Source organism: Hibiscus syriacus, unplaced genomic scaffold (assembly GCF_006381635.1).
Source record: "Hibiscus syriacus cultivar Baekdansim isolate YM2019G1 unplaced genomic scaffold, ASM638163v2 tig00001120_pilon, whole genome shotgun sequence".
In the NCBI taxonomy this organism is placed as follows: domain Eukaryota; kingdom Viridiplantae; phylum Streptophyta; class Magnoliopsida; order Malvales; family Malvaceae; genus Hibiscus; species Hibiscus syriacus.
The window spans coordinates 910,429-931,465 of NW_024061845.1; the positions used below are offsets into that span (position 1 = coordinate 910,429).

The 21,037-nt window shown below is 35.0% G+C and overlaps 4 protein-coding genes and 2 pseudogenes across 7 annotated transcripts; 3 read left to right on the forward strand and 3 right to left on the reverse strand.

Annotated features, from left to right (window-relative positions):
• Positions 1-124: 124 nt before the first annotated feature.
• Positions 125-2,835, reverse strand: LOC120120285 (annotated as a pseudogene).
• Positions 2,836-3,191: 356 nt separating this feature from the next.
• On the forward strand, positions 3,192-5,690 carry LOC120121909 (DNA-dependent metalloprotease WSS1-like). 2 transcript variants are annotated; one of them, XM_039141189.1, is made up of 4 exons: positions 3,192-3,475; positions 3,585-3,780; positions 4,381-5,025; positions 5,480-5,690. In XM_039141189.1, exons 1-4 carry the CDS (start codon positions 3,318-3,320, stop codon positions 5,669-5,671), a joined length of 1,191 nt encoding a protein of 396 aa, XP_038997120.1. In that variant the 5' UTR covers positions 3,192-3,317; the 3' UTR covers positions 5,672-5,690. The 2 variants fall into 2 exon arrangements, with proteins under 2 accessions (XP_038997120.1, XP_038997123.1); XM_039141192.1 differs by lacking the exon at positions 5,480-5,690 and adding an exon at positions 5,139-5,313 and having other exon boundaries at positions 4,381-5,060.
• A 622-nt stretch (positions 5,691-6,312) lies between these two features.
• On the reverse strand, positions 6,313-8,067 carry LOC120121924 (pectinesterase QRT1-like). Of its 2 annotated transcripts, none has more exons than XM_039141196.1 (5): positions 7,663-8,067; positions 7,361-7,556; positions 6,975-7,178; positions 6,640-6,878; positions 6,313-6,534 (listed from the first exon to the last, which is right to left on the reverse strand). In XM_039141196.1, exons 1-5 carry the CDS (start codon positions 7,956-7,958, stop codon positions 6,387-6,389), a joined length of 1,083 nt encoding a protein of 360 aa, XP_038997127.1. In that variant the 5' UTR covers positions 7,959-8,067; the 3' UTR covers positions 6,313-6,386. The 2 variants fall into 2 exon arrangements, with proteins under 2 accessions (XP_038997127.1, XP_038997131.1); XM_039141200.1 differs by having other exon boundaries at positions 6,640-6,875; positions 7,663-8,065.
• A 2,236-nt stretch (positions 8,068-10,303) lies between these two features.
• Positions 10,304-12,073, forward strand: LOC120121901 (annotated as a pseudogene).
• Positions 12,074-13,526: 1,453 nt separating this feature from the next.
• On the forward strand, positions 13,527-19,640 carry LOC120121886 (DUF21 domain-containing protein At1g55930, chloroplastic-like). Of its 2 annotated transcripts, XM_039141180.1 has the most exons (17): positions 13,527-14,439; positions 14,935-15,032; positions 15,135-15,228; positions 15,450-15,527; positions 15,721-15,824; positions 15,974-16,055; positions 16,337-16,476; positions 16,558-16,636; positions 16,755-16,818; positions 16,988-17,079; positions 17,556-17,621; positions 17,747-17,863; positions 18,142-18,312; positions 19,046-19,182; positions 19,240-19,402; positions 19,463-19,496; positions 19,582-19,640. In XM_039141180.1, exons 1-15 carry the CDS (start codon positions 13,903-13,905, stop codon positions 19,289-19,291), a joined length of 1,911 nt encoding a protein of 636 aa, XP_038997111.1. In that variant the 5' UTR covers positions 13,527-13,902; the 3' UTR covers positions 19,292-19,402; positions 19,463-19,496; positions 19,582-19,640. The 2 variants fall into 2 exon arrangements, with proteins under 2 accessions (XP_038997111.1, XP_038997109.1); XM_039141178.1 differs by having other exon boundaries at positions 19,240-19,496.
• LOC120120296 lies at positions 19,457-19,813 on the reverse strand. The gene has a single exon (XM_039139956.1). It carries the CDS (start codon positions 19,811-19,813, stop codon positions 19,457-19,459), a length of 357 nt encoding a protein of 118 aa, XP_038995887.1.
• Between the last annotated feature and the right edge of the window lie 1,224 nt (positions 19,814-21,037).

Consider the following 21,037-nt stretch of genomic DNA (forward strand, 5'->3'; position numbering starts at 1 on the left):
GTTTCAATGATGCCTATGGAATCCGACATATACATATTGACTTACTTTCATGCATGAATCATCAACTGATGCTGCAATGCTTCTTGTCTTCCAGAACAAGATTTAAATCCGAAACATGGTTTCGAACCCTAAATTTATCAGATACAGTGCTATGAAAAGTTCAATGGTAAACATCCCAGAAAGATAATTGTCCCCAAAAGGGAAAATTTTGGATTAGTAGCTCGAAAATCAGTTTCTGCTTCCAAAAGCCTTACAATGACGAGCGTATATTATTGGTAAAATTTCATTTAATTCTCTGAAAAGAAGGTACTAAAAATACAAATGTTAAATTTGGTGTTGCTCTAGAGGTCCACATGAAAAGCTTTCTCGAGGCAAACGGATACTACAATTGGCCCAGCCAAGTCTCCAGCTGCACAGCCTATTGACCAATTGAATACAGTTATAATTGTAAGCAAATCCGGAATATCAATAACAGGTAGGTAAATATTAACTATCGGTATATGCAACTAACTTACCAATCCATTGACCAATTGAAGGACGGAGAAGTGTAGCACCAATCCCAGCTCCAATGGAAGCAAATATCAATGATGCTCCACACCGGATGGTAATACCAGAAACCTTCTTTCCAAGAACTTTAGCTTCCTTTTTCGTGTTGACCCCATCACTCTCTTCGGAGTCCTTTATGCGAGCAAAAAATCGGTAGATTTCAATACCAGTTTGAACAAGCCCCGCAGCCACTACTCCAAGAAGGTGACCTGAATAAACATTGGGGGGGGGGAAGGCAAGATATGTTACAAAGCTAAAGCAAGAAATTACTTTAAAATATAACGGAGCACATATTGGTAATGGTCTTGACCTCGGAAAGTTGTTCTGCTAACTTTGAAGAAGTACAATGTGGTAGGCATTCCCTTTTGGGACTTCCGGACAGCTGACTTCGGAACATCTGCTTATGTTGGAAAACTCATGAGCTGCTTATAATAATAATCAGCAAGAAGATTTCAAATAGTGATAGTAATACATATTATACTAATAAACAACCACTGATCCACTACCATGACTTTGTGGAATGATGGACAGAATGTACCTTTAAGGAGTTTCCATGCCATGCGTTGTGAAACATAGATAACAGCAAGCCTTTCGAGAACCCTTCTTGTCGTTACAACAGTAGTCTGAGAAGTCATAAAACATAATAAACTTGAACTATTCCTTAGAAGTTAGAACAGTAAAGTATTTTCTCAAATGAAGTTAATGTGCTTCAAATACATAGATTCAACCATATACAGCAAAAAGTCTTATGTCCGGTGCATAGATTTGATGAACACGACTTTAAGAAGAATAGAACATATTTTTCATGTGTTAATATGAATTTAATTAGCATCTAAATCGTATAAATCCATATATTTATATGAACTTTAATTGCAATTATTGATGAATTATACAAATAACTGACTTTTGCTTATCTCTAGTTTAAAAACATAGAAGACATCATAAGATACAAACAATAAAGACAGAGGCTGACGAAGAGTATCGAGGAACAGGCTCAGTGGAGGACTTCAGGATATCATGAAAAGAAGGTCAAAAGAAAGACCAAAGGAAAACAACTCACCTCACGAACTATTTGCTTGACCGACTTTTTAAAGGGAACAACTAAATCCACATGTTTTTCTTCTGGGGTGTCATTCAAGAAGTCATCATCATCGTCCTCATCTACATTTGTAGCAGGCTCCAATAGAGGCAAATAGAACATCAGAAATGACCTCAAAGTTGTCATAGCAAATGGCCTCAACTCAAAAGCCGAATAAAGAGGCTTCAATTCAACCTTATACTCCTTCACAGAGTATTTGAGTGCATCATCCTTAAAGTTCTTAACATTCCTAACGATATCTTCGGATACCCTTTTTATACTTGAAATGTAATCTTCAGGCAATGCCACACCAGCATCACAATGAGAAACCTTGGGATAACTGTAGCACAATCACTAGGCTAACAGTGTCAAATCCATGCATGAAAATTGAGCAAATTTACATCAACAATTTACTAAACAATCAGAACATAGACTTCAGAACTGAAGTAGCAGCCTATTACAGTAATAAAAACCACAATTTGAAACTATCAAACCAGTTAAATCAATCCTAAACCAATCAAATTCAGCACTGCTCATTTGTCGATGCGCAAAGTAAACACGGGCATTTTGTTACTTAAAGATAGTGGCATGCACTTTCAGGAACATGTATGTACATATACACATACACATGAAAATGTATATGAAAACTAAAAAGAAACACCTAATTGCCTAAATTCCATGAACACCAATTTTCTAATCCAATCAAAAATCACTGTTCACAGAGCAATACACCTACACATGATGACATGGGCACTGATCAATTACCTAAATAAGATCAAAAGCCAAAATGTTCTGCTAATGGCCACAATCCACCGAGCAAATAACAAAAACGAAGTAAAGAAATACATGGCTATAAACATACCAAAAAAGGAACCTGGAGGCAAAAGGGGTTCCAGCAGCGACAGTAGCGGCGGCTGATACTGCGGCAGCGGAGGCAGAGAAGGACCCAGAAGAGTGGAAACTTTGTTGAGAGCAAAAAACTTTGGTTTTTCCTGTATAGATCTAGCAATATTGCTATCCCCGCCATCGTTGTTGTTGTTGTTCAGCTATAAACGAGACCCACCTTGGTTTATAACACTACCATAACGATGAACACCTCCAGCTTCTCTACCGTTTGATTTTCTTGGGGAAAGTCGAGGCTTTTAAGGGTTTTTTAGATTTTGATTGGAAAACAATAAAATAAATTGAAGTGTTAAAGATCCGATTTTTGTAAAAAAAGAGAGGAAAATTTTAAAGTTTTTCACTTTTTTTGTTTTTTAGTACTATATAATTTCCATGCTTGTTGAGTTTCGTGTATTGGTTTTATCATAAAATGCTATTTTTAGAGTAAGAAATAAATTAAAAATTAAATTGATTATAGGAGAAAGTTTGAGATTCAATTTATGAATTAAACAGATGATTTTTAGAATTAATTATTAATTGACTTATAAAATAAAACATTAAATTTTAAATAAGATGTAAAGTTTAAGTAAACATTATAAATGAAAAAAATTAATTATTCTTATAACAAGTCTCTGTAATATTTAATTTTAATTAATTAATTAATTAATTCAGCATCCAAACGGAAACCCATTTGAAAATCCCGCTACCAAATAAAAACCCAAAAATCCACGGGGTTCGCTTATCGTCCCCAAAGTTTAAACCTTTTAGAAATGAAGGGTTTTGATTTTGCCCAGAATTTGCTGAAAAGGAAATGAGTTCGGGGGATTTACATAAGGTTTGGGAAATCAAGGCATTGAAGAGGAAACCTGGAGTAAAAGAAGCCAAAAAATTCTTAGAGAAAATAGCCAATCAAGTTAAACCCATTATGCGTAAGCATAAATGGAGAGTCAAGGTCCTCTCAGAATTCTGGTATCTGTTTAAATTTTATTCATTTTTGTATCCTTTATTTTGTTAAAGGTGAAGTTTTTTCCCCAATTATGTTGAATTTAATTTTGGTTTTTTTCCTTCTTATTTATAGTCCGAATAATCCAGCTTTGCTAGGGCTGAACGTGGGACGTGGCATCCACGTCAAGTTAAGGCTAAGGAGACCGAACCGGGATTGGGAATTTTATCCCTTTGATCATGTTCTTGATACAATGCTTCACGAACTTTGCCATAATGCTCACGGTCCTCATAATGCTACTTTTTACAAGCTTTGGGATGAACTTAGAAAGGTACATTTCATTCTTTTAGATAGTTCCTAATCATCATAGTCAGTGCCAAATGCTATTTTATGGATGGTTCATGTCTATATTACAAATTTTCCTTTTAATGTCTAAGTTCATGCTGTCGTGTTGGAACCATAGAAGGTTATCAAATAAGAGGTTCTGGTCTATGAAGATTATATTATTAAAAATCATTAATAGATGTTTGTGGTGGTGGTCAAGATATTGCCTATAAATCGATTCATGATTAGATATTATCTATGTAGAAAATTAAAAGCTGCTTGAGGATATGTTCATTGAATGATTTGATTGTTTTTTACAATGTATTTGAGCTCTATGTTAGTTTAAATCCATCTGGGATTTATGTCTTCTTCGGAGAATTGTACTGATCTCTGCTCTCCACTGTTCTTTTTATGTTTTTCCTAATTGTTGTTGATTCACTTGTGTTTCTGGAAACACAACAATTAAGGAGTTAGTTAAGGTTTTAAGAAAGACACTCTTTGTTGAGGATCTTGATATATGAAAATAATTTGGAGAATCTATATTTAACAAGGGCAGCATGCTAGTTATTTATGTTTTTGTATATTTTTCCTTGTTATATTGATGCAGGAATGTGAGGAGCTCATGTCAAAAGGAATAACTGGCTCAGGGGAGGGGTTTGATCTTCTTGGGAAGCGCTTGGGTGGATTTTCCCGACAACCTCCACTCTCATCTCTTCGCCAGACTGCATTAACTGCAGCAGAGAACAGAGCTTGCTTGGGGTCTCTATTGCCTTCTGGACCTAAATGTCTTGGTGGTGACAGCACCATTAAGGATGCACTTAGTCCTATACATGCAGCTTCAATGGCTGCAGAAAGGAGATTGCAAGATGATCTTTGGTGTGGTTCTCATTGTTCTGAGATTGCTGGAAATGAAGAAAGTTGTGCTGATACTTTGCAGGATCATTTGGATTCGGATCAAGGAGCAGAGAAATCGAGTGTAAAAGATGGTTCCAGTGGACACGCTTTTGGCAGAACCTCTCTTAAACGAGGCCGCAGGCAAGATAAACCAGAATCCAACTTTGTGGATTTAACTACACCAGTATCTGGATCTGCTTTTAACCAAGGTGCTAAATCTCCTAAACAAATATGCAAATCCAATAACCTTATACCTTCAAGTGCATCATCTTCAGTCACTGTGGTGAATGATGAATCTCCAGATAATCGAGGAGTAACTGCTATGTGGGAGTGCAAATCATGCTTTTTACTGAATCCTGTAAGTGTTTCATGCATCAATATCACTTTGTTCATATATGTTGCTTATAAAGGGATATCATATTGTTTAACATATATGCTCAGCATGTTTTCTATTGAATTTTATGTGCTGAAACATTTTGGGCATGTTTATTTATAATGTCCATGCTCGCATGCTTAGTCTCGCTTGCCAAGCTGAATGATCTTTATTCTGTGTGGCATTCGACCCATTTATATTATACTTTTCTCTTTGATTGTTCTTAATAATCATGAATTGAAGCTTGTTGAGCAATCTTAACACCCACAGGCCATGATATACTTAATGTTGGCATGGACCATGTTTTTCAGTGAGATTCATTGTGTTACTTCTTTGCATCTTGAACTGGAGAAATATATGGGTTTTTTCTTCCTTTTTTTTGTTTTATTTTCCGTCATAGAAACTTGCTTTGCACATCCTTGATGTTAAAACGTTGCAGTCATTTACCCCAATATGCGAGCTTTGCTTTATTGAAAGGCCCAGAGACATCGGCACCAAGTACAAATTTTGGTCCTGCAAGTTTTGCACCTTGGAAAACCCTGTGAAACTGGATAAATGCTCGGCATGTGATCAATGGAGATATTCACATGGCCCTCCTATATCGATTCCAGCTCCCAATCGCGGTACATGAGAAGTAACATCCCATAAATGCCAGGTTGCTTCATCTTGTCCAAGTAAATTGAATTTTCCTTGTTAAATATAAGGTATTTTTTACTGTTTTTGTGTTGGTTATTACAATGCTTTGTGTTTTATTGGTGAGTATAGAGTTATTTTTTTTGGGGCGGGGGGGGGGGTGGAGATCTGGGTAAATCATATTTTGAGGCCAAGTGATGCTGTTTTTTTTTTTTTCTCCTGGTAATCTTTACAGTGTAAATACCAGCTCCAAGATATATTTGTTCTTTTCATGTACAGTTTATCTTTTCCTTCTTCCTTTTTTTTCATCTTTTATAATTATTTAATTGAACAGCTTGATTAAACATGAAAAGTTATAGGGAAATTTAACAGAGTATTTATAAGGGGTTTCCGGCCATCTCAGTAACGCATTACTTCATGTCCTCCCATCTGCAACAGCATCAGCATCGGTGGAGTTTCGAGATGACACTATCTTCGATGTAAGAGTACATAGAGGTAATGATCAATTTCCGATACTCATATCAACATGGAGAAGACTTCTTGAAAGCAGACATTACAGTTTGTGTGAAATCTAAGATTATGGTTCTTTATGACATGCAAAGAAATATAAAAGAACATAAATGATTGGTTTTATTGAGTTCGTTAAGAAAAAGAAATATGTGTTTGTGGGGGAGATAAGGTTTGACCTTAAATAATGAAAATAAGAGAAGAATTTATAGTCTCAGCCATTGTTTGCCATCTATAAATTTCATGTCCATAAAAGGTTTAGCTTCTTCATAACTAAGTTTCCTTGACCATGGCACCCTGCCCCTTGTATCAGATCCTGTTCCCCAGCTCTGGTATTCCCCAAATACTACAGTCCTGAAAAAAAAATCAAAGTTCATATGTCATATTTTCGCTTTGAATTTCGATAAACAATTTATCGAGCTTTATTCCTTTTCTGTTTTCCGGAAATGTGGAACACACATTTGCCTCAGAGGTACATTCCAGTCGCTCCATCCAGCAGGAACGATGACATTGTCAAGATAACAGTTAGAATATACCGTCCTTGAATAGTTTCCCCAAGCTCTTCCCAGTAAAACTTTGCCAGTTCCAGTGATTATGCAGTTTACAAATGAGAAGCCTGTAGTATCATTTGGTGAATCTCTGTGGTGTGCTGCAATGGCTCCAATCTTTTTAGCAGTGGATTCAATCAAACATTCCTGTTTTTTTACAAACATTAAAGCCCCAGGGATTAGAGCCATGTTTTTTTAGCAGTGGATTCAGATCTTGTATTGAAATTTGTGATGAAATTAGTTTACCTGGTAGAGTGATCTTGATTTGCCGAAGATGAAATCGACACTGCCTTGAATGTGGCTATGGTAGAAATAATGTGATCCGGTTTCATCTAGAAGTGTATCTTGTCCCCCTACAACCTTCACCTTGTAGAACATTGCCTTGTCTCCATAAATCCTGAGTGCCACTGCTTGCTTTCCAGGTTCACCAGGAGCTCCAATAGCTGAATTCTGCAGAAAAAATAAATAAATTTCTGTTCATTGTAAACTATGTTGTTCCGACTTTTCGTTTTTCCTCGAAACATATGTATTTAACAGTTGCGTATCTAGATGCAGCTATGGAAATACGACTCATGTTAGATGCATATCCGTATCCGAAACTCATACAATGCTGAAGGTGATTCATTTATTACCTCGAATGTAATCTCGGTGGCACAGAAATAATCAGATCCTATGGTGACAGAAGCTGATCTGTAAGTTCCCAGGCTACCACCATGGCTGGACCTATCAGAAGCTTTGTTGTGCCATGAAATAATGGTGTTTGCCATTTGACTTTCGTTCCCGACAAATGATATATATGGCTTCAAACGTGGAACGATTACTTTCTCCCTGCAGAAAATCAAAACGAACATCACCGGTAAAGAGACTAAAACATTGTTCATCAATGTTCAAATTCCCCATGAATGTAAATTATGAAAAATGTACATACACAAACCTGTAAATCCCGGGAAGAATATAAATCTTAACTCTTTGTTGATTATTCTCGGGAACCATGTTTATAGCTCCTTGAATTGTGGTTGAATCTCTGCCGCCATTTTTATCGACTACAATGACTCGACTTTGATTATGATCAGCTATTGTTGTATTCAATCTGATTTTATGTTCATCAATTTTCATGTCATCCCAACTGATGAAATCCTTCATATATCTCTCATTAATCTTCGATGAACCGATTCGAAAACAACAAGTGAAAGCAGCCATAACCATGACCAGACGGCACCAGCAGTCCATGACTTGGATTCAATCAACGCCGTGGCATTGAACAAAACCAAAGGCCAAGAGAATCCCATGTTCTGTATATCAGTTTGTAGCATATATATTGTGAGGGGATTATTAAAGCTTGTAAGAATCAATTTAGAAATGAAGTTTTGGATTAAAATGAAGAAGTAAAGAATTGAAAGAAGTTCATGAGAGTTTTGTGCATGGCTAGTAAGAAAAGAGGGTTTAAAATGTGTTACTTTGGGGCTCCTTTTGGAACATGACGAAGGTGGTTTCTTGATGTTTTAATTTAAAGAAATTGTGGAGGCAAAGCAAAATTTATGCACCTTTTACCTCAAATTTGTCTGGAAAACAGCTTCTTTTCATGAGTGTCTTCTCTTGGGCTTTCAATTTTCAGGATCATTATCATGACTATAATAAAAATAATAATTTTATAAATGATATTGAATTTTTATTTTTTTTATTTTTTAATTCTGTGTTCGTACTGCGCCTTTATTCAATTTATATTTTGTATTATAATATATTTGAAGAATATATATATATATATATATATATATATCTGTTATGAATAAATTCATGATATATTTTAATAATTTATTTGAATGATAAAATTTTAATAAAAATATAGTGCTGATGATGTGTTTATATTATTTCTTTGTATTAAAAAATTATGAACTTATATAAATTTTATGAGTTGATAATTTGTTTCGTATTGATATTAAATTTTTGTATATTGTACATATTCATGTTGTTGTTATATAATATTATGTATAAATAATTATTCTATTGCATTTACACTTTGTCTTAATTCATCCATATTGTATATAATTTGTTTTAATGTTTTAGTTTTATTTATTTAGAAATTAATAAAATAATATATGTTAGTATAATTAATACAAATATGATCGAGAAAAAATAATATAAATATCTAAATCATGAATCTGTCTTATATTAAGCTTTGAAGTGACATTACAGAGGATTCAAATTCAAACTATTTGGCTATACACTTGACTTCAAACTGATCAGCTTTATTTAATAATATTCTCCATATATTATATTGCATGGAGATAAAATATTTAGGATAAACTACACGTTTAATATTTAAATTATTACTTTTGTTCTATTTTGGCACCTTCACTTTATTTTTTTGAAAATTATACCTAATATTTAATTTCAATTTCAATTTAATATCCCATCATTAAAAAATTAACAAAATTGCTAACATGGTATTCTTTTTCATTTTTTTAATGAATATATAATATTATCTTATAATGATACTTCAACATCATCGTTAAGTTTTTAATGATTGAGTATCAAAATGAAACATAAATTAAACGTTATGTATGATTTAAAAAAATAAAGTTTAAGTACCAAAACAGAATAAAAGTAATAGTTTAGATACTAAAAGTATAACTTACCCTAATATTTTATTGTAACCAAAGGTAACAAAAGTCACGTGTGCGATCCTTGCACGTGCTATTGAGTGTTGAATTGCTGCTGTCTTGACCTCCCAGCGATCATGACTCAACTACCAAGCATATCACCCTTCATATTAAATTTAATATATTTTTAGTACCTCTACTTAGTTTTAAAGTTCAAACTGGTACTTATATTATTTTTTTGTTAAATTATATTTTTACAATGTAAATTGTACGTTGTAAAGATTAGAAAAAGATCATATATATCTTCAAAATATTTTTCTCTCTCTCATAATTTTAAGATATATTAAATAATATAGAATCAAATACTTAATGACCAAAATAACTTATTTTATAAAAATTCATAGTTAAACAAACTTCCTTATAAAATAATTTTCAAATAAAAGAATTATAAAAATATTTAATTTATTTTTTTAATTAAAATTTAACAAACTTTTACTAAATTTTTAATTTTAATAAAAGTAAAGGGAGAATATGATTAATGTTTCATGAGACGACAATTGAAAGCGGCTGCCCATTAAAGTACAAAATAAAGGTTTGGGTTCCTATTTTTCTGTTGTAATTTAATTAATTTTCCATGGAGACAAGACAATATCCTCGCATTCAAATTTGGCGACGCTTTAACACCAATGACTTGCTCTCTGGAAACTGAAATATATGTATATATATATATATATTTGTAGTTTTGTATGACAATGGATTAAAAACTTGACTAAAATGCATATCCAATTAACAATCTTTTCAAACTAATGATTTCATCATAAAAAGTTGAAATTCAATTTTGTAATTTTGACAGAAATGTATATATTTAAGCAACAATCTTTCAAACATGTGAGCCAAGCAAATTTGTTTCTATTTTCCAAGTATTCTATAAATTCAGAAATCCATGACCATCTTCCAATAAACTTCATATAATTTTCTTGTCTAGCTATGGAGTTTCAGCTTCCTTCGTTCCAAGTCCTCTTTACCATCCTCCTTGTTTCCTTCTTCATATTCAGGAGTTTTAAGAAATCAAAACCCAAAAATTCTATCCCAGGGCCAAGGAGATTGCCGGTGATCGGGAATTTGCACCAAATCGCCAGCCCTTCACCCCACAAGACTCTAAGAGACTTGGCCCTCAAGCATGGACCACTGATGCACCTCCAGCTCGGTGAAGTCTCCACGGTCATCGTTTCTTCACCGGAAGTGGCTAGAGAAGTAATGAAAACTCACGACATCAACTTCTCCTACAGGCCGGCCCTTGACGTCCCCAGAATCTACACTTACGATTTCACCAACATCGCCTTCGCACCCTACGGTAACTACTGGAGACATCTTCGTAAAGTCTGCACCACCGAGCTGTTGAGCGCCTCCAGGGTCCAGTCGTTCCGATCGATAAGGGAAGAAGAGGTTCTGAATCTCGTGAAGACGATAAACGAAGGCGGCGGGAAGCCGGTGAATCTCAGCTCCAAGATTTTCTCGTTGACGTACGGGGTAGTTGCCAGAGCTGCGTTCGGGGGGAAATGCAAGGATCAAGAGACTTACATCGACAGCATAACGGAACTCACTAAGTTGCTTTCCGGGTTCGTCGTGTCTGATTTTTTCCCTTCGATTAAGGTGCTTAAGTACTTAAATGGCGTGGAGAAGAAAGTCACGAAGATGCATAAGGAGAACGATAGGATCATCGAGAACATCATTAGGGAACATAGGGAGAGAAGGGCTAGAGTAAAAAATGGCGATGAACAAGGTGAACAAGAAGATCTTGTTGATGTGCTTTTGAGGATTCAAGAGGAGAATGAATTCCCCTTGGGAGACAAGAACATCAAATCAGTAATCGTGGTTAGTGAAACATCTTCATTAGGATATCGAATTTCTTGATTTTAGTTATTACAATGTTTTTTTATATGTTTTTACAGGATGTTTTTGGTGCGGGGAGTGAAACATCTTCAACAACCGTGGAATGGGCGCTGTCCGAAATGATTAAACACCCAAGGGTGATGAAAGAGGCTCAGGATGAAGTAAGGCGAGTTTTCGGACCAAAAGGAAACGTAGACGAATCAGGTCTCCATGAACTCAAATACTTGAAAGCCATCATTAGAGAAACCTTCCGAATCCGACCATCCGTGCCATTGTTGCTCCCCAGAGAATGCAACGAAGCTTGTGAAATCAACGGCTACGAAATCCCAGCCAAAACCAGAGTCCTCATCAACGCATGGGCACTCGGAAGAGACCCTAAATACTGGAACGACCCCGAAACATTTTACCCCGAAAGATTCCTCAACGGTTCAATTGATTATATGGGAACAAATTACGAGTTCGTCCCATTCGGTGCAGGAAGAAGAATGTGTCCAGGGATCACATTCGCTACACCGAATCTCGAGCTGCCATTGGCACAATTGCTGTTCCATTTTGACTGGAAGCTGCCGAATGGGATGAGAGGAGAAGATCTGGACATGACTGAGGTTTTTTGGCATAACCGTGAAGAGGAAAAATGACCTTGTTCTCGTTCCGACTCCGTATCATGGTTCTAAAATTGTCCATTAGAATCATAAAAGAAGAGAAGTCTGGGTAGCTTGGAACATATGTGGTAGCCGCCGCCATGTAAGACTGTAAGATGTATGATCCTATTATACCCCCACAAAACATATCAAGGTGTCCTTCTCATGTATTTGGTAAAACAAAATAAGATTAATGCCCTCCTTTTACTTACTTCTTTCTTTATACTTTTTTACTTTTTAATTTATTTATGATACAAGTTCGACTGATTAAGACAAATGACAACTAACCTTCGAATCTATTAATGGTCTTATTCTATGTAGATTAAAGTAATCATTTGTCTCAAGTCATTCACTTTAAATTTACTTTTAATCAGATTTATATGTGAGTTTTGATTGGATATGTGTTGAAGATGATTTTATAGCAAAATAAGAACGAAATAAAAAATTAGATAACAAGAATGATTACATTATTTGACATGAAAATTAAAAAAAAAAATTACTACTAAACAAAACATTGAAGGGTTAGACAACTTTCACTGTTTTACTATTCTCTTCATTGTAGTATATAGTTTATCTTCTTTAAAAGTATATTTGTTCTAAAAAGAAATTATTTTAGAAGATATTGGTGAAGGACATATATAGCTAGGAGATGCCATTGTTTGAAACAAGAAAATAAAAATAAAGCTTAATTAGTCAAAATTGTTGAATATTTTAAGGCAGCCAAAGTTGATGTACTTTGAAAAATGTTTTTAATATTGTTGCATAAGAAGATGGCAAACAAAGCGATGATTTCATCTAAATTTATTAAATAAGTAAAGTTCATTGGATTATACATAATTCCATTACATTACCTTGCAAAGTCAGCTAGGGAATGGAAGAGACATCCGAGGCTAAAAGTTTGGTTCCTAAAGTTCGAGGGATAAACGTTAAAAGTGTTGCATGTTTTCTAAAATTTGTCCAAAACTACCTAAGTTTGTGATTTATTATGCCGAGTTGCCGACTGCTCTGTGTGCCGATATTTCATTTTGGTCAGCTTGCTCTTTTATTTTTGAGCTTTTTTATTCAGTTGGTGTCTTGCTGAGTATCTCAATTTTTTATTAGAGTTGACCAGAGTTGAGAAATGCTGCAGTTCAAGAAACTATTCACTCATTATGATACAAATATGCCACACCAATCCATCATATATTTTATTAGAATCCATTCCTTACATAGTTGATTCCAATAGACTTGTTGGAGGCCCTGTTTTTGACTGCATCCAATAGGAATGGGTGCTTAGCAGAGACCCTCACACGAGGTGGATAACCAAATTCCAAACTGAAAATGGATCTTTAGGATGATTTCCTTTGACAAAACTTGATTCTGCCTAGCATAATGGACTGGTTCCCTACACATTCGAAATTGATGTCTTAAAATGAAACAGCTGCTGGGTGTTTGAAATATTCAAAATTTAAACACACTCCGAAAGGCTAGAGGAATAACATATCAAGTTGCCAACTTGGCTTACTATTGAGTCTTGAACTATCTTGAAAAGAACACTATGCATAGTTACAAATTCTAGTTTTCATTGCTTGGCACTTTCTTTTTTATGACTCATCGTTATCCATTTGGTATAACTTTTATATTAAAATTCTTGTCATTTTCAGATTCTATTCATCCTTGTAATTCAGTTGGATTGGAGTTTTGCTAATAGCCAAATTCAAGCCATGTTTTCTACCACAAATTTTGTCAGTAGATAGAAAGAAGAGATTAGTTAACTTCAGTTGAGTTTACGGAGAGAGTTGTAATTGTAAAATCAAAGGGGATTGGGGGCAAGTTTTGTAATTATTTGCTCACTCTCGCACAGGCTGTAAGCAAAAATCTTCCCTTTCACCAGAACACAAGCCTTCTCTCGAAAAACCCCTCTTAGAGTGATGAAGAATCCATCCGATTCTTTTCATCCCAATAAAACCTGAAAGTCCCTTCTTTATTCTTTCCACTTCCATATTTTATTTAAACAAGTTCTCATCTTTTCTTGTTTAGAATATTGGCTTATTCTTATTAATGGAAATGGCGCTTGAATTTTCAATTCGAAGCCAACCCACTTTTATCACTTCAACAAAGTCCTCGTCTTTCATGCTTTTCAATCGAAATTTGAAGTTCCCATCAAAGTTTTTATCCAAAATTGAGCACTACCCAACTCCTCTAATCTCTAGCTTTCCCAATCCCCGAGTTTTCAAATCCTTTGGATTGCCAAAAGCTGGCACTTTTGGAAACCAAACACGTTTGGGGTTATTAAGTGAAGAAAATGATGTGGGCAATGATCAGAATTTGAATTTGGTGAAAAGAGTACTTTTGGTGGCAATGGTTTGTGGTATATTGATCTTTGTATGCAAAAGAGTACTTGCTGTAGAAGAAGCGGGTAATGCTGGCTATGAGGTGATTGGGAAGTCCAAATTGTTGTTGAGGAATGCTTGGCCTAAGGCATCTATGCTTCTTAAAGTGTTCAAGGAGCAAGGTGTGGTTTTGACAGTGCTTTTGGGTCTGTCTGCTTTCTTCTCAATGGCTGAGACTGCTATAACTACATTATGGCCTTGGAAGGTATTTGTTTTTTGACCCTAGGATTTAATATCTTTATACTAAGTGAAATCATATGCGGTTGTTCATTGATATCAAAAGGAAAAATGTAGACGCTTCAATCAATTTTGATGCAATATTTAAATATCTTCCATTTCCTGATTGTTGTATGATTCTCTTAGGTGACTTGATGTTTTGGCTCAAGTTTATATAAGACCAATTGCCATGTCAACTTTCCATATTGTATTATTACTTTATGGTGAATTGAACTTTAGTGGCATTCATCTCTTAAAGATTGAATGCAGAAAAACATTAGTGTGTAAAGAAAGAATTAGGAGATAGAAAGAGTGAAATCAGGGAGAGAAACCAGAAGCCAAGAAACTTTTAAATAATCCATGGAGAACAACATAAAGCCATCATATCATCTTTTTTGTATATCGGTGATTTCTATTTTGTCATGTCATCAAGCATTTAAGAAATCTATCATCCATTGGTCATTTGATGTTTAATCTGTCTCAGATACGGGAGCTGGCCGAAAAAGAGTCTGAAGATGGTGTATTCAAAATGCTTCGAAGTGATGTAACTCGCTTTCTCACAACCATTCTTATAGGCACCACGTATTCCCATTTCCTTACCATCACCTCGATATGTACCGCTTCAATTTCTTTTCAGCTTAAGCTTAAAGCATTTCTTACAGTAGATTGTATTTATGTACTCAGTGTGGTCAATATTGGAGCAACCGCTATTGTCACAGATGCTGCAACAGAAATATTTGGAGAAGCTGGTGTTAGTGCAGCAACTGGAGTAATGACTGTATGTTTCAATATGCTGTTCTTTGATTTATTTTTGCGCGCGTGTGTAGCATGCCTACACATCTTTGTTTATTTCTTGTGTCATGAATTTATGCTAAGTCAGCAAAAATAATTAATCTGTTAAGTTGTGGTTGGCCAGCACAGAGTGTAGGCAAGTGAAATGGAAAATATACTTCATTCCATACATATGATAATTGGTTAACTTATCTTGAATGGTGGTAGGTTGCCATATTGCTTCTCACTGAGATCACTCCAAAGAGTATAGCTGTTCACAGTCCGACCGAGGTTGCCAGATTTGTGGTATTTTTTTTTTCTGTTCTTGTCCCACATTTGGGGATCTTTAAATTTCACCCGAGGTCATATGTGTGCTAAAGTAGCTTGAGTTTTTCCCCCCTTATGTTTCTCTCTATATGCTTCTTGGCTCTCATGGTACTTTGCAGCTATCATCATCGGTTCGAAATTGGCACACTGATTGTGGTTGTAATATTTCTAGGTTAGGCCAGTGGCATGGCTTTCTGTAATACTATATCCAGTGGGAAGAGTTGTCACATATCTATCCATGGGGATGCTCAAAATTCTTGGTCTAAAAGGAAAAAGGTGAAGAAAATAATTACTTGCATTCAATCCTTTTGCAGCTTATAACTTATGCATTTTCATTGTTGTTTATTTCCAATGGTTTGTCAACATATGTCGTCATTGTTTTATATGCTTTCGGAATGCCTTATGCATATTCTCTTCAATTTTAGTGAACCTTATGTTACGGAGGATGAATTGAAGCTGATGCTACGAGGGGCAGAGTTGAGTGGTGCAATAGAGGAGGAGGAACAGGTATCCATATACATTACATTTTTGATATGTTGATATGTATAATAACTCTGATTGGGCATTTGAACAACACATATATTGTATTTGTGATAGATATTTTTCTATTACCTTCTCTTCTATACCCTAGAGGTCAAGACCAGTGGGTCTTGATATGCATCCAAATGAATTTTCTGTTCTTTTTTACCCTTTTATATATTTGTTCGGATGAATATTTCAGGGGGATGTACTTTATTAACTCATTGTTTTTGGTTCTGGTACTCTTATATATTGGGATCCCCTTGCAGGATATGATCGAAAATGTGTTGGAGATAAAAGATACCCATGTTAGAGAGGTGATGACACCTCTAATTGATGTAGTTGCAATTGATGCAAGCTCAACTCTTGTTGAGTTCCACAATCTGTGGTTAAATCAGGAATATTCAAGGTAGATAATCTTAATGAATTTTCTCCTAGATTCTTTGTAATTCAAAACAACTTGCTAAGAGATTTTTTGACATTTTTGCAGGGTGCCTGTTTTCGAGCAACGTGTTGACAATATAGTGGGTATTGCATATGCTATGGATCTACTAGATTATGTTCCCAAGGTCAGACAATTTCTAATCGGTCTTGTTTTTTCCTCTCTTTTATCATCGTAACTCTTGGCTTATTAAACTATGCCATAATATCATAGTTTGCAGCATTATAATCTATTTGATTTTGAAGGGTGAACTGCTAGAAAGTATTACTGTGGGAAACATGGCTCACAAACCCGCATACTTTGTGCCCGGTAATTTTAAGTTTATTTTCTTCTCTTGATTTCATGCTTCAAGTTAATATGCAACCGTATTTTACATTTCTACCTCGGTATCCATTAGGCCAAATGGTAGCTGTCACTTTCACATAGATTATAGTCTGAGAAGCTATTACAAATAGAATAGTCTTTTTATTTTTTGCAGATTCAATGTCAGTCTGGAATCTTCTTAGAGAGTTTCGCATTAGGAAGGTTCACATGGCTGTTGTTCTTAACGAATATGGTGGAACAGTTGGAGTACGTGCAATTATTAAAATTGTGAATTGATCTTGAATTTGGATTTTTATTCTTGAATGAGTCTTACCTGTTGAAGAAACTCAAAGTAAGATGGTTTTTTGTTGATCTGCAGTTTTCAAGGATTAATGTTTTATATGAAAGTGCTTCATAGCATAGCTAATGGTCTGTTCTATGCCCCACTTAAACTAGCATCACTGATATTAAGGAATAACTTAAACTGATTTGATTTGATATACCATATACGGCATTAATATTAGATTGAACACAGAAAAACTTACCTGCAGTTGAATCGAACGAGTCATCAATGTCCAAAATCTTTTAGCTCTTCTTAGAAATAGTTAAGATTGGAGTCTGCAATATGCTCAAATCTTGGCTAATCCTCAATAGTAACAAATAATCTTTAATACCTCCGACACTCTTGTTCGAATTTGCACTATATATCCATTTATCTCTCTTTTTTTGCTATTTTGGAGCAGATAGTCACCTTGGAAGATGTGGTTGAGGAGATTGTCGGTGAAATTTTTGATGAAAACGATTCAAAAGTAAGATTTACTACATCGTTTCTCATCTTTTATGATTCATATGCTATCAATACATACTTGTACTATAATAGCTTGTGGACTTTATTTTAAGTTCCTATGATTTTAAAATTTTCCTTCTATGATAGGAGGAGATCCAGAAGAAAACCGGCTATATTGTAATGCGAGCTGAGGGAATCTTTGATGTAGATGCTAATACATCTATTTATCAACTTTCTGAAGATCTACAGATCAAGTTGCCAGAAGTAAGCTACTTGTATTACATATTATTATTTATATAAATTCTCATGCATAAGCTTTCATTCTACCTGCAAGATTTTTCTCGTATAGTTGATATGTTCATATTAAGCAATCCGATGTTAAAATGGATGGATGTCTTCTGTTAATACCAAATATCTATACTAGAGGAAAAGTAACTGCCAATTGGAACTCTTGTATATACAAGTGTCTGTTTGTCAAATATACAGGAACTCTTGTATATATATGTACGTATATTTATATGGATCTTTTTTGTGTTCTATAGGAACATCAATATGAGACAGTGTCAGGTTTTGTCTGTGAGGCCTTTGGATATATACCAAGGACAGGTGAGAGTATTAAGGTAGTCCTTGAAAAGGGAGACGAAGAAAATGATGAGAATGCTGAAGCTGGATACGATCACCAAGATCTGAAGCATCAAGTTTATAAACTTGAGGTATGGTTTGAACACTTCTTCCGTATTCAACATTGCATTTGAATAATGTAACAATCACTCGAGTTCTTTCTAATGTCATTGTTTCTAAATGTTCCTCAAAAGGAGTTCAGCTGCAAACATGCAAAATGAATGCAGTTACAACATATGGCATCCTAATTATGAATAATTAGAAACTCTGAAACATGTACACAACAACTGAAATGTCAAAAACATTTGTCGTTGGAATTATGATGAACTTTATTCACTATGATATTTTCCTTACAAAGCAGTGTCATTCTACCTTAGATCCTTAACGTTGAAAGCACAGAGATCCATCCACCTTTTGTTTCAGCTGAATCACTTGAATTTAGATCTTCTTTTGAGATGTTATGGGACTGTTTGTTGTATTCAATCACGATGAAAGTAAACAAGAATGCACAATCAACATAAATCAAAAAACTACTACGAAGAAAAAAGTGATGAGCAGTTACTGTGGAATCTCTTCATGTAGGATGTAGCCTTTTCGAATTAGTGCTGCTGCATGTTACATACAATTGGTGGCTTTCTTTGCAATTGCAAGTGTTCTTTGCATTTCTTTCTCTCTTCCCGAATACGAATTTGAGTTTTTTTTCTTTTTTTAACATAAGTACATATTTTCCATCAAGTTTTCTATTGATTCGAAATGTTTATAAGGCCAAAACTTGAGTGACTGTATTACTAACATTTTAATGTGGGGAATTTGTTCTTGGTGCAGATATTAGCAGGAAATGCCAGGAAAGTTAGTGCTGTTCGATTTGAAAGGATAAACGACGAGGAAGCTCTATTAGATACTACGGCAGTAACTCTAACGATTCCAAAAATCATGAAGAGGAAACGGAGAAATGATGAAGACTCAAATAATGGTAACCATAGTGAAGATGCATTTCGAAAGAGGCAAGAGGATGACCTCTCAGATCAGTATATAACTGCTGATCGTAACGAGAATAAGCAAGAGTCTTGATGGATTATAGTTATATATATAGATGATATATATGTTACACTTTATTTCTCTCATTTTCCCCCGAAGACTGCCCTTTTCCCCTTACCATTTCTTACAGCCCCATAACAAGATGTAAAGACTCGAACTGAAGAACGAAACAAAAATATGAGAACATTGTACGGTTGTTCACAGATGAAGTGAAGTGTCAACATCTGAATCATTAAAGGTATATGTTTGCAAGACCTCACCCCTCTGTTGTAAGTTTGACAATATCGGAGTTTCTGTAACCTGACGTTGACTATGCATGCTAGTTTCACCGTATACAAATCCTTGGAGAGGCGGTCTAGGCTGAAGGATCAAATCGGAATGGAAAAACGATTGAGATGCTGCATTTAGTGTGCCTGGATTGATCCTCTCCGCTTCAGGTAGCAACCGTAAAACCTCTCTTTCCTGCCTCAATTCCTTCGCCCGCTGCAACTGTCTGAATCTCTCTTGCAAGAGAGCAATGGAAGAATGAACGGCCGGATCACTCTGGCTTCCCATCACCGGAACCTATCAATTGCCCTGAAGAGAATGCTCGTAAGGTGATCTGAGGTTGCTATATTCTTATATATAGGACATTTATAAGCTTTGAAATCGTTAATCCTTTCGCCGCTTTAGTTGATTCTCAATGATGTAGAAGGGGAAAAAAAGGTAGAATCAGCTGCTGAGATGCAAAGTCCAAGCAAACAGAGTTATGTGGCAATGTGTAAGGTAAAAATAGATGATATGAAGAAAAGGGTCTTAAAAAAGGTCCAAACTGAGATGGAATGTAGCATTTGGAAGTGTTTGATTTTGCAGAATAAATGGATGGTTGATTCTCTGTCGGCTTGTTGCCAAGAGCTATTGGCCTTTCAAGAAAGATGGTGCCCCTTTTTAGTGGGGGATACTTCGTGTATTATTTTCAACTTTCAACATTCTATCTTCTTCACTTTTGTTGATCACACTAAGTTTAAAGTTCGAATTTCAATATCTGTAATCCGTTTCTTCGTATCCGGACTGCCTTTTTTTTCTCTCTTGATATTGTGTGTTTTGTCATGAAGTTGTTGGATAGAAATGGCATGGAAGGAGAAAGGTATAGTTGGTGGATTCTTTCAATGGGGCTGTTGTTGTTGGAACGCTGATGTCTTTGAACTTGATTGTTGGAAGAACTTCAAAAGCCGCCTACCCTCCCCCTAGATATCTCGGCGAATTTTGACTCTCTCTCTCTCTGTTAGCCTTTGGCAAAATCATGGAAAAGTTGAATTTGGGTGCTGCAACTTTTTTCTTTTGGAGCTTTTCTTAGCCATCAAATATCATAATGATAGTGTTGGCAAACTGTATATATCAAATTTAGAATCTATCTCGATCAAAAATTCATTTTACTATATCTTCATTGTCATTAAAGTATATGGTATTATATTATTTATATTCATACTTAAGTACGTGTATAAAATAATAAAAGTATTTTTTTGAATTATTTATTTGAGATTAAAAAAAACTGGAAGATGGTGATTGGAAGCATAGGTGGCAACATCATTATGCCAATTGAGGGCTGGCTGTTGATAGTCTCAAAGTGGAGAATTACAAGCAAAAGCTACCAATTAATTTCCCAAAATCTGGAGGAATAATAACTCATTGCTTTTGGATTTAGTCTCTGTCTTCATGTTCCCATTGAAAATCAGGTAAACATATTGATTAATTACAATAATATTACTATTATTCATAGAAATAATATTATATTCGATG

Coding starts and splice junctions, on each gene's coding strand:
- LOC120121909 (XM_039141189.1), top strand. CDS start 3,318: ATGAGTTCGGGGGATTTACATAAGGTTTGGGAAATCAAGGCATTGAAG. Junction 3,476..3,584: donor AAGGTCCTCTCAGAATTCTG/GTATCTGTTTAA, acceptor TCTTATTTATAG/TCCGAATAATCCAGCTTTGC. Junction 3,781..4,380: donor TTTGGGATGAACTTAGAAAG/GTACATTTCATT, acceptor ATATTGATGCAG/GAATGTGAGGAGCTCATGTC.
- LOC120121924 (XM_039141196.1), bottom strand. CDS start 7,958: ATGGACTGCTGGTGCCGTCTGGTCATGGTTATGGCTGCTTTCACTTGT. Junction 7,557..7,662: donor ATTCTTCCCGGGATTTACAG/GTTTGTGTATGT, acceptor GATTTTCTGCAG/GGAGAAAGTAATCGTTCCAC. Junction 6,879..6,974: donor AATCAAGATCACTCTACCAG/GTAAACTAATTT, acceptor TTTGTAAAAAAA/CAGGAATGTTTGATTGAATC.
- LOC120121886 (XM_039141178.1), top strand. CDS start 13,903: ATGGAAATGGCGCTTGAATTTTCAATTCGAAGCCAACCCACTTTTATC. Junction 16,819..16,987: donor ACCCGCATACTTTGTGCCCG/GTAATTTTAAGT, acceptor TATTTTTTGCAG/ATTCAATGTCAGTCTGGAAT. Junction 17,080..17,555: donor AATATGGTGGAACAGTTGGA/GTACGTGCAATT, acceptor ATTTTGGAGCAG/ATAGTCACCTTGGAAGATGT.
- LOC120120296 (XM_039139956.1), bottom strand. CDS start 19,813: ATGGGAAGCCAGAGTGATCCGGCCGTTCATTCTTCCATTGCTCTCTTG.